Source organism: Aethalodelphis obliquidens, unplaced genomic scaffold (assembly GCF_003676395.1).
Source record: "Aethalodelphis obliquidens isolate GAN/ISIS:26980383/991018 unplaced genomic scaffold, ASM367639v1 scaffold25, whole genome shotgun sequence".
In the NCBI taxonomy this organism is placed as follows: domain Eukaryota; kingdom Metazoa; phylum Chordata; class Mammalia; order Artiodactyla; family Delphinidae; genus Aethalodelphis; species Aethalodelphis obliquidens.
The window spans coordinates 9,564,100-9,579,418 of record NW_020837969.1 but is presented as its reverse complement, the minus strand read 5'-3'; the positions used below and the strand labels follow the sequence as shown (position 1 = coordinate 9,579,418).

Below are 15,319 nucleotides of genomic sequence, written 5' to 3'. Positions count from 1 at the left end.
CTTTATAAAAATGTACTCTGATACACATAATGTATTACTTTGCCTAAATTTTAGGTATAATTATATTTGCACACAGGGTTGCCCAGCTTTCCTTATTCTATCTTTCCTCAAAGGTTCTAGCTTAGAATTCAGACTAGGTACCTGCAAACACAGCAAAGATTAGGTTCTCAAATGTTAGACAAAGAAAATCACCCGTCATCTCCTTAAACCCAGCTCTCCTACCGTTAACAATCACAAGACTCTCACTGTGGCAGCATCTGTGCATACGCTTGGCCATTTCCGCTGCAATGATCGTCAAGGAATCCGGCGTATTCTTCCCTGATGGAAACCACTGGAAATAACCATCGTACCACAACTAGAAATAAGCGATCCCTGCTCCCCATGAAATAGAAGGAAAATCTCAGGCAAAAGCGTTTTTGTTCCAAGATACCTCACGCACAACTTGAAAAATGTTTTTGCCCAAGTATTTTGCATTGTGATGGAGAAAGCACAGTGGGTATAGGATCAATAAAGCTGAGTCTAATGGAGCCCCAGACAAAACCCTGCCAGGTGGCCAACCACCTTCTACAGGAAGTCTTCATTGCATTTCTGGACAGATCCCACATGTTAAAAAATAAATAAGGGAAAATATTTCTTATATTGGGTCTGAAAACTATTTTTCTGTACATAGCATCTGCTATTTCAACCAATGAATGGAGCTGTTTCACCAATGGCATTAGCAATCCAGGTCCTTGCCCTTGGCAGATGTGTTTAATTAATTTTATTTTTGTTTCTTTTTCTTTTCTTCTTTCTCCTACCAACTATTTTAAATATTTGAAAATAGATATTAATTACTTCCTAACTTTTCTCTCAGCAAAACTTAGGATCACAAGTTTTCCAAACATTCCTCCAGTGTCACGGTTACCAGATCCTTCACCACATACACATTTCAATTCCTCAAGAGCCCATGTAAACTGTCTCACAGAACTGAAATGATCACCCCAGATACAGCCACCCAGGCTCACGGAACAAGATGGAGACTAGTCACAAAACAATATCAGTGTCAGAGGCATCTCTTCGCACAAACGAGCCTTCCATTGTCCAAAACACCCAGTCCTTCTGTGTGTGCTATGATTTCATAATTTTCTCCTCACCATGTACATTGAGTTATTTTGTTTTTTACTTTGAGTAAAATTTTACACTATTTCCATTATTTTCCTACGTCTAATGAAATCTATTTGTCCTACCATTCGATTTGAAGATTCCCTGAATCTGTCATCACATATTTATTCTCACTCTTTCAGATAGCAGTGTTATGCCCTCATCCAGGAGCTAAATAAATGTTTTGGAAAGGACTAGAGTGAGGAGAGAGAAACAAACACCTGGAAACCTCCTTCCCAAATCACAGCAATCCACTGAACATTATTCATGTACCGTCCCTCAGGCAATCTTTTTTTTTTTTTGCGGTACGCGGGCCTCTCACTGTTGAGGCCTCTCCCGTTGCGGAGCACAGGCTCTGGACGCGCAGGCTCAGCGGCCATGGCTCATGGGCCCAGCCGCTCCACGGCATGTGGGATCTTCCCGGACCGGGGCACGAACCTGCGTCCCCTGCATCGGCAGGCGGACTCCCAACCACTGTGCCCCCAGGGAAGCCCTAGAGTACTTCCTTTTAATGACATCCCACAGGAGCCAATGACTCGGCCAACTTCTCCCTGGTACCCGAAGCTTGCTTGGATGGGACTCTCCTGGCCAGGAGACTCAACTGTACTTGAAACTCTCAAGTTCTCTTTGATGGACTCCTTCTCTTTCTTGGGGTTCCAGTGTCTGATATAAAAGATTCTCTAACCTTCATATTCACATCATAATTCTTCTTTACAGAAAAGACAGCATAAGGAGGAAGCTGAGCCCTTCTGCTTTCTTTCATCCACTTCCTTTAACACCAACTCTGATGAGTGAACTTGGGTTTTATTTCAAACGTCACTTATGCATGGGCCTTACATTTCATGGTCCTGAATACTTCTGTTGTTCCCAGCTCGTGGCATATCTGTCCTTCAGGACATGGCCCTTCAAGTGTACTTCATTCTCTTAACTGGATTCATTGTAGACATCTGGTGTAACTGTCTCTGTTTCCTTGGGTAATTTCCCATTTCCTCCATATTGGGGTGATTTGTTTCTTAAAGTCAGAGTTTTGGGGGCTGTTTTGGTTTTTGAGGGTCCTGCCTCTTCTCTGTTAGAGTTGAAGTCATGGGATCATATAGACTATTTTTGCAAAGTATATGAATTTCTGGAAAGTATCCCTAGCGATTAACTCCTTCGTCACTGTGAGTCATTTTCCTTCCATGACTATATAGTTTATCCTCACAGGGTCCGCATGAGCCTGAAGGTTACCCAAGGTCATTTAGCTTGGTAGAAACCCAGACTTTTAAGACATTCAAAACCATGGAAACATACAAAGGAATAATTCAAATGACAAGAAATGGAAAGAAAATAATAGTGGGATTGGTAAACAAGAGGCCCAGGAACCGTGCAGGATGGAGAACAAAATCATCCATGAAGAGCCACTTAGGTACTAAACACCCTCTTGGTGCAGGTGCCTTGGGGTGGGGAGTAGTCTAGCACGAAGGCTCATTTCTCCTCCAGTTAACCACAAATTTCTCTTCATTGGTCAGAATTAGCATAGTAGTATAACGGCCTCTTTTATTGTATCTCTTTTTTTGAGAAATATATTGGTGAAGTAGTACAAAACTTAAAAAACTACTTATATAAAAAAAACAACAACTACTTATATACCCTAATGTTAAGAAGCCTGTGTTCTATGGTCAAATTGCTTAGGTTTAATGCTGTTTTTGATGCATATTATTGGCTTTGCAACGTTGGGCAAATTCCTAAGCTCTAAGTTTTGTTTCTTATCTGTAAGTAGGAGTACCGAGCACTTACAATATGCCTAATGAGAGTTCAATAAGACAAAACTCAAAATGCACATTTTCAGTCATCAATAAATAACACCACTCAAATTACTATATCCAAACAGGGCATCTTGTTAATGTTTGGATTATGGAGGAATCCAACATCTACTCTGTCAGGTATCTGTGCCAGATTTAGGATCACAGCCCCTCTTCCCTTTCCCCTTCTGAGCATTTTATAATCTTCTCCAGCACAGACATCACCTCTGTTCTCCACCTGCTGGCTCTTCTCCCCACATTCTCTGCTGTGTCTCGCACAGCATTCTGGGTCCTGTGGCCATATATTCCTGCTGGGTTACACTACATTATCTACCCAACAGCCACCGATTTTTCAGGAAGAGAGCTATCCTCCACTGCCATATGCTGTGTATTATGGATTTTATCCCTTCAAGTCTCAGTGGTAGCTGGGGGACTATGTTTACAAACTTTTAAAATCTTTAAACTAAATTTATTACACATTCTTTACTCATTGGCTTATAAACATGTGGCTACGCATCATTTCTCACCCTTTTCTAATTGTGTCTTTTTTCTTTTAAATACTTCATGCCTTTCCAGTTGTATTATTCTTTATATGCCGTGTCCAAGTTCTACAACACTAATGTTTTATACATTATAATCTGGACATTTTTCTTCCTCTTTATTTTCAGTTTAAATTCCTTCTGAGCACTCCTTCTTCCAAAAAGTGTCTAAGCCATATTGCATACCACCGAGGCCATGACTTTGAGCTTCTCCATCCAGCCAACTATTCAATATGCATTTCGTCCTTTCTACTTCAAAGTCCTCACCTTCGGTCAGAAGAATGCCACACAACAGGTAAAGGTTTACTTGCAATCAGTAAGGCTTGAGCTGGTCCCATGATTCAACAGTTACATAAACTAAACTGGACACTTAAAGCCCCTGAGGCTACCACTGCCCTACCTTCATCCCATAAGGCACTAATCAAATGTAAATTGCTATTACTTTCCATCTTACAATTCACAGCGGAGATGCAATTTCTTAGATCACCTAATCCCCTTCGAAGGCACCAAGTTCCACTGCAGTTGACGGAGAAAACCTACCCCAACTGCAGCTGCCTTACGGAGAGCACTACTCAGTGGCCAGTCTCACAAGAACACTTAGGAAAGCTCAGAAAATCCCAGAAGCACTCGGCTGAAAACTACAGTGACTACACTCAGCAGGAATATACACACACACAGTATTCGAGCAGCACTGATCTAAGTCTTGTATTTATCTGAAGGAAGTCATTTCATGGATAAGCCTGAAAACCTCCTTCTTTCGTCAGTTGCATTTTTCTGGGACTGCTACTTTACTTTCATCCTCAAATTCTCCTGAGTGTTTCTTCAAATTCTCTCCAGTGAAAAGAACAGATTATTACTATTTAAAATTTACTGGTCCTGGCTTAGTTCCTAAAGCGAGCCTAGCCCACAGAGGTTCAGAAGCTTAAACCTTCCAGCTTCTACTGCTTTGGAGTGATTACAAAATTACTGAGATCACAGACAGAGTTCTAAAGGACTAAAGGCAGTTTACATATTTTGCAAATTACTTGGAGATCTAAAAGGAGCATTAGAAATCACTGCGCTCTAAGCTGCTTATTCAACAATTTTCATACCCTTATTCAGAAGATTTTTCCATGGAAAATTTTTCAGCCCAATTTTTAAAAAAATTGTCATGCAGAAAATGTTAATCCTTGGGAAAAAGAAGACCAAGTTGCTATGCACACTTTCAATTTTAAATAATTCATTGTCCTTATATTGACGGACATTAATATCACATTAACTTATTAACATACTTTTAAAAAAATTTTAAAAGGTAACAAAATGTATGATAATTTTGAAGTTTATTTTTGTGCATTCTAAAATCATGATGGCATTTGAGTGTGGTGACATGCCCAGCAGTCTATAAAATAGTCTTTGTGTCACTTAAGGCAACATGTGACCTGCATTTATTGCTCAGATTTTTAAAAAAATCCCTTTAGATACTTAAAGAAGAAGTCATATTGTAAAGTGCAGCATTAAAAACCCAGGTAGGGGGGCTTCCCTGGTGGCGCAGCGGTTGAGAATCTGCCTGCTAATGCAGGAGACACGGGTTCGAGCCCTGGTCTGGGAGGATCCCACATGCCGCAGAGCAACTAGGCCCGTGAGCCGCAACTACTGAGCCTGTGCGTCTGGAGCCTGTGCTCCGCAACAAGAGAGGCCGCGATAGCGAGAGGCCCGCGCACCGCAATGAAGAGTGGCCCCCGCTTGCCACAACTAGAGAAAGCCCTCGCACAGAAACGAAGATCCAACACAGCAAAAATAAATTAATTAATTAATAAACTCCTACCCCCAATATCCTCTTAAGAAGAAAAGGAAAAACCCAGGTAGGATTTAGTAACACTCCGTCAGAGCATTTGTGGCAAACAGTGCCATGCTTTACCCTGCCATCCTCTATTTTTAAGGTTTATTTGAGTTAAACAAGTGCCCGATGATGGATTAATTTACCCAGACAGCGAGTCTCGGGGCCACTCCAGAGCCCATTGGCCAAGCATTCTCTGACGTGAGAACCCACAAGTGTGTAGCCTGTGTTACACGTGAATATGGCTGTGGCACCATACACTGTCATTGTTCCAATCTTGTTCCCATTGGGGGGAAAGGACAGGCTTCCACACGAGATCACTAGAAGGAAAACAAAAACAGAGTGAATATTATTTCAGGTCTGCAGACTGCTCTTTTGATTAAAAACGACAAAATCTTCAGTCTTCATTTTCATTAAGAACACGGGCAGGGGTGTCACCTAAGGGTGAGATAGACACACCACCTAGGAAGCTTAATTTTTCTTCTCTTATATCCTTGAAATGAAAACTTGAAAGTTCAGGGTGGAATCCAAAACATCCCTTCCTTTACCCACTGCTATTTTTTTCATCCTCACAGGTAGCTAAACTTTTCTTGAGTAAACACACAGTATACAAACATATTCACACACAAGCAAATCAGTCAAATGAGTTGGCTTTCTGTCCTCTTTTCGGTCTACACCAATCACAAGAATCACATCATAGTTACCAGACACCTATGTGTGTGTAGCAGGAATTAAGAAATGTGGGTGGTCTTTCCCAAAGTCATCAGCTGGTACAAAGTCATCAGCAGTGAGGAATTAAACCCGGGATGCCCACTGCAGCAGGACTGAGTTCATTTTTTCTTTCGTTTACTTGCATAAGTTGTTGGGATCATGAACTCCATAAAAATGCTGACTATATAGGACATGTGCAAACTTTCTGAAAATTAAAAAAAAATAAAATCTAGACCTTAAGTGATTATAGATGTAGGTACCCAGTTCACACGTGTGTCCAGCATTACTGACCGTGACCACTTACACCCACACGATAACTCCAGTTGGGGAGATGAATGCAATGGTCACTTTCGTTATAGATACTTGTTATACCACCTGACTCCCTGCACTCTCCAAATCCACAAGTTTGAGCACAAAGAAATCAGTAGAATCTCAGGGGAGGAGGAAATCATAACGTCATCAAGGCCAACTGCTCATCAGAGGCTGAAATGTGTTTTAACAGGTGAGAATGGAAGTGTTTGAAAAGTTCTTCTAAGAAGAGTGATATAGACTTCCTGATGTACTGAGTGAGTTCTTATGTGTAAAGGGCTTAGGGCAAAGCTGCCATGTAGCTAAAAATTACTGAGCCCTTATTAACAGTAAACTGATAGGAGGCAGTGCAAAGTCATGATTAAGAACACAGATCCTGGCTTCAGGCTACCCAGCCAGGTTCTGCTCAGCTTTGCCAGTTCCTAGCTCGGTGGCGCCGGCCACCTTCGCTAAGTCTCCCAGTCCTCCTGGTTCATCTCCTAAAGGTTAATACCAGCACCTGCCAGGTAGGGCTGTGCAGCGGATTCAAAGACAGGACTGTGGGAGCACCTAAAGCAATGCCTTGCACCTGACCAGGGCTGGGTCCTGGTTCGCTAACAGTGAAGCCCATCTCAGGACCTATTCAGGGAACTGCATCCAAAGTCTGAAGACCTTTACTGGTAATTCAAGTGAAGAAAATTTTATCATTTAGACCAGTCTTTTGAATTAAGCTGATTTTACTCCAAGACACGTAATCCTGGTTCCATTTCAGACGGACAGACAGACACAGCCAGGAAATGTGTGTTCTAGGGGCACTGCTCACCAAAAATTTGGGAAGTTCAGCTCTAGCATATGTCATGATCAGAACATTATTGTTGTTGAGGGAACCATGAGGATTTCTTAGTTTGCAGGATTGTTAAACTCTTACAGGGTCATATCTTATGCATTTAGTGATACTCCTAACATGTTTGCTCTACCAAATGTCAATGGATTTGAGTCGGATTTCGCTTTTTTTACAATTAGTTATGAACTTTTCATTAAGCCTCTTCTCAAACATAGTATGAACTTCACCCTGAGCTATGATATTTAAAGATCCACTTGTAGCCATTCAGGATCATTGGACCGTGTTTTGAAACCTCAGCTTTTAGTAGGAAGTGTGAAATAGCAGTGAGGTCTGAGCACACCTCCTCTCGGAGGTCTTGACACACCGTTAATGGTGGACTAGCAGAAAGGCTGACTGTCTTCTATTCTTTTAGCCTCTGTTCAAAATATCCTGGTGACGGAACTATTTTAGGCTTGTCCGCTACTAAGGTTCACTAGACTATAAAGAAGAACTAATGGAACAAATATTAGCTTTTCAGCAGCTGGATAATGGGGTCTCGGTCATAGAGATTTGATTGGCAGTAAACCCAACATGTTAATGAGGTAGGCAGCACCCATCTGAAAAGCTCCCCTAATAGAAAGGGAAAACCCCTCTCCCCTAAAAAACAAACAAACAAAAACCTCTGTCAAACATCCAAGGGAAAGCTTTATTTCCGTGTTCTTTTCTCCCATCAAGTTTTCAAGAATAAAGTCAATAAGTTTGCTGTTTTCTCTTCTGTTAAATGTATATTCATACGCACAGTCAACTGTCTCCTCTGAATTCTCAGTGTGTCTTGCACAGAGGATGTGTGTCTTGGGCAGAGGATGCTCAGCTGAAGACACTCAGAGTGCCCCCAGCTCTGCCCAATTTACTGTTGGTACTGTAGTATTTTCTCATTATTATTGTGGATTCTAAGCTTTGCTTCACCCCCCTGAAAAGCCTCTTTCCTTCCTTCAATTCTACAGTTATAGTCATGTTGAAATCCTCTACTTTGAAAAAGAAATCATATTGAGACAGTTCATTTCTCAAACCTGTGAAGTCAACAGGATTATGGATGTTATTGTCAGCAATACAGATATTATTTGTGAATGTGACAAATAAATAAGGTCAAGAGTAGGTAATTTCAAACATGTTCTTCCTGGAAAAAACCTTGTGAATATGCAGTTAGACAGGAGCAGCAAATACATGACATGACACACATGTGAATGGGGCAGTGCTGCCAATCGTGAAGAAAAGGTTCAGAGGACATATGATAGCTATTTTTAAGTATGTGAAGGCATGCCATGTAGACCAGAATCTGGAATTGGATTAGTAGGCCAAGAGAGAGTGCCAAGATACATGGATCAAGCCAGAAAGAAGGCCTCACTCAAAGTGAAAATGTCCATGTGAAATCATTGTCCCTGGGGTAGTTAGTGTCACATGAGTTATTTAATGCAGGCTGGACACTTGTGAGTATATTATCAAGAAAATTCACATTTAGGTCATTCTAAGTGATGACCAGTGTCCACACCAACACAGAATGGAATAAGAATGTCCACTCCGTGGTCTCCTATGATACAGATGAAATGTGTAGTCTGAAGGATAAATACTCCCATGATATTGTATGATCAATCCAGGCAGATCCCCAATTATCAATACAAAGAGAAGGTCATCAAAGACCAGCCTGCCGACTTCACAGCTTGACCCAGGTCTAACTTAAGAGAACTCTGAACTAAGCAGTTAGAAAAGAGGTACAGGTCAGAATTCAGACAATGTTCTTTGGATATCTATAATACAGCAAAATTCCAATGTGGCTCTCTAGGTCCGTGTGTATAACATTTTAAATGCAAAGATGATTTCTTTTGGATTCATGAATTTCTGTGATAAACATTTTCCTTAATTTTTAAAGCAGTAAGTCAAAAAATAAATACACATAACAAGAAAATTGCAACAGGCTCCAGCTTTTACACAGTCCTCGTGTTGGGGGGTTATATGGGCATCCCCAGACATGGAATTTTAATTTTGCTTTCTTGTTTCTTGAGGGATAACCATTGATAGTCATGCCTCCTCAAAGATGGGTGACTGCCGAGCTAACAGTTTCAAAGTGAGACTAAGGTCTCCTGTCCTCTTCACCCCTGGATACCTGGGCTCTGTCTATGGACATGGTGGAATATCCTAGAGTCAGAATAACACAAACTCTTCAAGAAGTGGCGACTATCCCAGCTGACTTCATAGTTGTTATGGATACGCTTAGAAGGTGGTCAAAGGTCATCTCTTCATCTGGAGCTAACTGGACAAGCAGAGTGGGAGCTCCTAACATTTCCAGCCCCTAAGCAGGTAGGTAACCCAAACAGTTAGATCCAGGAGATCCTGTGGACTGGGCCATTCTTAGATAAAACATAGGCAAACAACAAAATAAATAAAAATACAGCTCCTTAGCTGTAACAATGATTTGGATGACAATACATTTGAAGATTCTATTGGTTCAGTTCCAATAAAATGTAGACCTGGTGTTTATTCTGTGAAAAAGCTACCACAGACTGGCAGATTGGGCTCACAAAAATGTGCTCCTTATGCACTTAAGGACTGAGTCTCCAAGTCACATCTTGAGCTTCCTGGTGGGGAGAGATGTGGGAAGGAGCGAGCTCACTAATTCAGACTCTAACACGGAGAAATTCAGTACCAATTCAGTGACCAGACAACAGTCAAACCAGGACACTTTGGGGAATGATTTGGGAACCACTAATAAATAAGCTTCAGGCAGAGCTGTCCAGGGCCTGGGGGTGCTGCCCACGTGGATTATGAACTCGCAGAGGTCCTGACCCTTCCTGATTCGCCTTTGTGATGCTGGTGAAGAGCTTTAGTGGGAGCTGCATTACCATTTGTTCCATTAAAAATGGAATTAGAATGATTATCACAGACAGTGAAGCATTATTTCTTTAGTCCTTTTTCCATTTTTCTTCTGGTTTTTTCTTACTAAGCTGTGTATTTTATAAATATGACACTAGGCTAACTGCTTGTTTGTGTGCATGATAATTTCCTGTGGACAATCCCACTAAAGGTTGTATATTAAATATGTCTGAATCAAACAGTGCTCTGAACAATGCTAATATCGTTATATTTTTCTATTTATTCATATTTATTATGAAACCCACTCAGAGGCTTAACTGCTTATCTTGTACCTACGAGAATAATAATCTCCCTTTTCAAGACAGTCATTATTTGAGAACACAATATCCTTAGCATAAATACACGCATTCCCAAGATCCTAATTAAAAGGTCTGAATAGTTAGTGCATGGAATAAGATTGATCTTTTAAAATACAGGCCTGGATTTGTTTTTGAGCTGATTTGAAATATCGAGTATTCTAATATTTCAACATTTGTAAAATATGATTGTCAACAAGAAAAAGACAGCATTTAACACTTAATGCAGCGGTCATATATTTAAGTACGTCAGATAAAAATACACGTTCATGGGCTTCCCTGGTGGCGCAGTGGTTGGGAGTCCGCCTGCCGATGCAGGGGACACGGATTCATGCCCCGGTCCGGGAAGATCCCACATGCCGCGGAGCGGCTAGGCCCGTGAGCCATAGCCGCTGAGCCTGCGTGTCTGGAGCCTGTGCTCCGCAACGGCAGAGGCCACAACAGTGAGAGGCCCACGTACCGGAAAAAATATATATATATATACACGTTCATTGTTGTAATGAAAAGAAATGCCACTGGGTTACACTGTTTATCTATAGGACAATAGATTACAGTCCCTTAAAAGGTGGATGTCATCGCTGTCAGTGATTCAGGATGGCCTCGAGGTCAGGAGCACACCTGTTACTCACCTCTGCATCTCGGCCTCTCCGCCCCTATGCTCCACGTGCCGTTGGCGTGGCACTGCACCAGCCTCTGGCCCTCCAGGTAATACCCGGGGCTGCAGCTCAGCACCACCTGGGCTCCATACTCATTCAGGGATCCTGACACCAGTCTCCAGGTGACATGTTCTGAGAGCTGGGCTTCAATGCCAGGGCAAGTGACCGCTGGAAAGAAACACACTTAACATCATCACTTTGTTCTCAAGGGGTCAGACCAGGCCTGCTTTCCATGGTAAAGGCCTCCTGTATGAAACTCACCGTGCTGTACAGAAGAGATGCCATCACCTGTTATTTGCTGTTTTCTCTACTACCCACATAGCCACACAAAAACGATCCCATATGCAAAATGCATTCCACAGCCTCATGGCAAGTGCACTGGAAATCTTGCAGTGGGATTACATGTAAAGGGATAAATCACTTCCACAAAGTCTCGAGGTTCATTGAAAATGATCATCAGGTAAATGTAGGCATGAATAGAAAAATCTTACTTCTAATTTGTCTCTATCCTCTGAGAAACTTGAAATGGTAATTGAGTAACTGAAAACCAGCTTAGACCGAGAAAATCAGATGCCCTCTTTCCCTTCCACCCTACGTAATACGCTCTATTACTGGATTTACTGGCACACAAAATCCACATGCACACACACTAATACTATACAGAAAAGTGTTTAACGAATCTTAAAGGAGAGAATCTATTCATGTCCTTAGGAGGTGAACTAGAATTATAGTAGCTACTTAATAAAGAGCAGTAGCAACACTTTTAATAACAGTAGTAATAGCAGTAGCCGTAGTACAATACTACCGGAGTGGATTTAAGTAATTTATGACAATGCTGAAAATACATGCAAGGTTTGATATATGTGAGTTTATATATTTTCTGAAGAGTACAATAATATTTAAGATTAATTTTACAATGTTAGGAACTAGAACTCTACTTCCCTAAATACGAAGCTACATCAGCTAATAACCTTCACAGTCAGCTACCCACAACGTTGACCAGATTGATTAATTTATTGATCCTCGAAGAATTAGCTAAAGAGACCACTTTTTTTTTCAGAATAATATTAATAAATACATTTTACTTATAAATTCTATACAAGTTCATTATAATTGAATCAGACATATCCAAAATGTTACAAAAATCCCATTTAATCTTCTCTTGGTAATTTTACCATTACTATGTGCAAATAAACAGAAAAAATAGGCCTTTTTGGTATTATTGCAATAACAATATCAACAAGGTTTAAAATGTGAAGAGAATTTTCTAATTTAAAAATAATCCTTAGATCGAGTTCTCATGTATTTTTTAGGTAAAACAATTATCCAAAATTTATATGGATAGTCAAGTGTTTTACCTAGTGATATAAATAATTTTTTTTTCTAACCAGATTACCTTTAGAATTTCAGGCATGATTGCCATTTCTGAAAAGACTTTAATGTCTTTAAACTGACAAATTCACAACTCAATTTCAATCCTGCTGCATATTTCAAATAAAATCTGGGACTTCCCTGGTGGCGCAGTGGTTAAGAATCAGCCTGCCAATGCAGGGGACACAGCTTCGAGCCCTGGTCCGGGAAGATCCCACATGCCGCGGAGCAACTAAGCCCGTGTGCCACAACTACTGAGCCCATGCGCCTAGAGCCCACAAGCCACAACTACTGAAGCCCACATGCCTACAGCCCGTGCTCCGCAACAAGAGAAGCCACTGCAATGAGAAGCCCGCGCACCGCAACGAAGAGTAGCCCCTGCTCACCGCAACTAGAGAAAGCCCGCGTGCAGCAACGAAGACCCAACGCAGCCAAAAATAACAATAAATAAATAAATTTTTAAAAGTCTAATTTAAATTTTCAAATAAAATCCATTTCATCAAAGCTGTGTTTCTAGAATTAACTTGATGGTTTTTAATTACTGAACTATCTTTTATAAACTCTGTTTCTGCCAAGAAGGTTTCAATGTTGGCTTACACAGTGTAATCAGAAGTTTTCTTCCGCTAATATCATCCACAGCAGTGGTTTCCAAATTCTGCGTGATTACCTCTTTCTTTATTTATTTTATTTAAAAAATTTTGGGGGGGAGGGCTTCCCTGGTGGCGCAGTGGTTGAGAGTCCGCCTGCCAATGCAGGGGTCACAGGTTCGTGCCCCGGTCCAGGAAGATCCCACATGCCGCGCTGAGCCTGCGCATCCGGAGCCTGTGCTCCGCAATGGGAGAGGCCACAACAGTGAGAAGCCCGCGTACCACAAAAAAAAAAAAAAAAAAATTAACATCTTTATTGGAGTATAATTGCTTTACAATGGTGTGTTAGTTTCTGCTGTACAACAAAGTGAATCGGCTATACATATACATACATTCCCGTATCTCCTTCCTCTTGCGTCTCCCTCCCACCCTCCCTCTCCCACCCCTCTAGGTGGTCACAAAGCACCGAGCTGATCTCCCTGTGCTATGCAGCTGCTTCCCACTAGCTAGCTATTTTACATTTGGTAGTGTATATACGTCCATGCCACTCTCTCACTTCGTCCCAGCTTACCCTGCCCCCTCCCTGTGTCCTCACCTCTTTCTTTATGAAAAAAGAATTTGGTTTCCTTTTAATTATCTGATTCTGGTTTAATTGTTTGCTTGCATCTCTGTCTCCCTGCTAGGCTCTAAGTTCTTTTATTGTAAACATTATGTCTTTTTACAGGTTTTTTTTGAGAATAATGTCTGACAAAGTAGGTGCTGGTGACATTCTAGTCTGTGTGTGTGCTTTGAAAAGAAACATGCCCCCCAAAAAAAGTGCTATGACAGCAAAAACAAAACACAACAGCAACAGCAACAAAAAACACAAAGAAACTGAGGCAATAAAAGCATATGGGTAGAAATTGAGAGTAAAAAGAAAAATGAGAACTGGAATAAATATTTATCTAAAGTCTACCTTGGCCTACTAAAGGAAGAGAGGGGAAGGGTGGAGCTTTCCAGAAATTTCTGCAGATGTGATTTTATTTGATATTTTCAAAGATGCCCCAAGGGGGAGACCATACAGAAATGTCTGAGTTTGAATGACCTACGATGTTTATTTGGGTGGTAAAATGCAAGTTATGTGAACCAAGATGACAGGAGAAGACCAATCCCTCCAAACTGTGGTCAGTAGATCCCCACTTGGTGAGTTTTACTACATGCAGGTCTGCACTCATAAAGAACAAGGCAAACAGTCCCCATAAAAGGATCAGCCCTGCTGCGTCCTGCCGGTCAAGCTGCCACAGAGAATGCGCTTTGTTGCTTGGCCCCGGGAACAAGGAAGCCATAGTCTTCCTTGTACCAGCTCTAGGGGCTTTGTGTAGGGGGAAGAGACCCAGAACATTCTGCACGCCCCACATGCCTACGTGATCTCCTGACTGCACTCTGGGGGACAGCCCAGCCCCCCAAGTCAGAACCTGAAAACTGTTCTCATGTGCTCACCCCCCAACCCCGAGTCACTGCGCTCCCTCATCCCCAAACTCCTCCAGCCGCTGCCTCCCCCCACCTGCAAGTCGAGCTCTTAACTCCACCTGCATGTCCTTAAACGAATTTCATAAAGATATTAATCTCCTTCCACTTCTTCATTAAAAACCCAAAAGTTTCCCTCATAAGCTCAGATAAATTGACGGTATGATATGCAAAGTATGGTAAATATTTATACCTTAAAGAAAAACATCACTTTTACTCAGATCCAAGAGAATAATACCACATTTGATATTATTTGATATTATACTTCTGAATATTGATTCAATAGAAATACATGACTACTGCTAAAATTGGTTCTATTCTGTGTTCTCCTTGAACTGTCCATTCTAGAATTCCCACAGAAACTTATTCTAATATGTTTTATGTTTAAACTCCTTTATGAATAATCCTATTATATTTATCAATAGCAAATTGTACTGTCATTTTATTATCAATGTATGATTGATTAACAATACAATAATTTTTCATCTATTTTAAGCACAAAAAGTAGCATTTCTTTGGGAATACACCAGTTAATGAATGACATAGATAAGGCTTTTTTACTGTTCATGCATTACTGATTATTAGAAAGACACTAGGTTTGGTATTGATTTTATTACTAATTTTTACTTTCTATAGATTTTTATTACAGGTATTTGATTTATGTTAAGAAAGTTTAACGTAAACAAGGAAATGGTAAGGGAAATTGTTTTGTTACAGCGATATCTCTCACTCATACTTAGTTATACACCAAATATCACCACTATCAAAAATCGTTTGATAGAAACTGTTTAAATTGTCCTGGAAACGAGGAGTTAGAATCCACTAGACCTGTAAACAGAAAGCCACTGGCTTTGTCTACATCTGCACCAGCGCTTGG

The 15,319-nt window shown here is 40.9% G+C and overlaps 1 protein-coding gene across 1 annotated transcript in view; it reads right to left on the bottom strand.

The window, feature by feature from the left end:
• The window catches only part of CSMD1 (CUB and Sushi multiple domains 1), a 1,488,158-nt gene that overhangs the window by 51,894 nt on the left and 1,420,945 nt on the right, over positions 1-15,319 (bottom strand). The window contains exons 52-53 of the mRNA XM_027123007.1: positions 10,952-11,146; positions 5,423-5,596 (exon numbers count right to left, since the gene is read on the bottom strand). Of these exons, the coding sequence (XP_026978808.1) occupies positions 5,423-5,596; positions 10,952-11,146 (369 nt within the window). The remainder of the gene's footprint in view (positions 1-5,422; positions 5,597-10,951; positions 11,147-15,319) is intronic.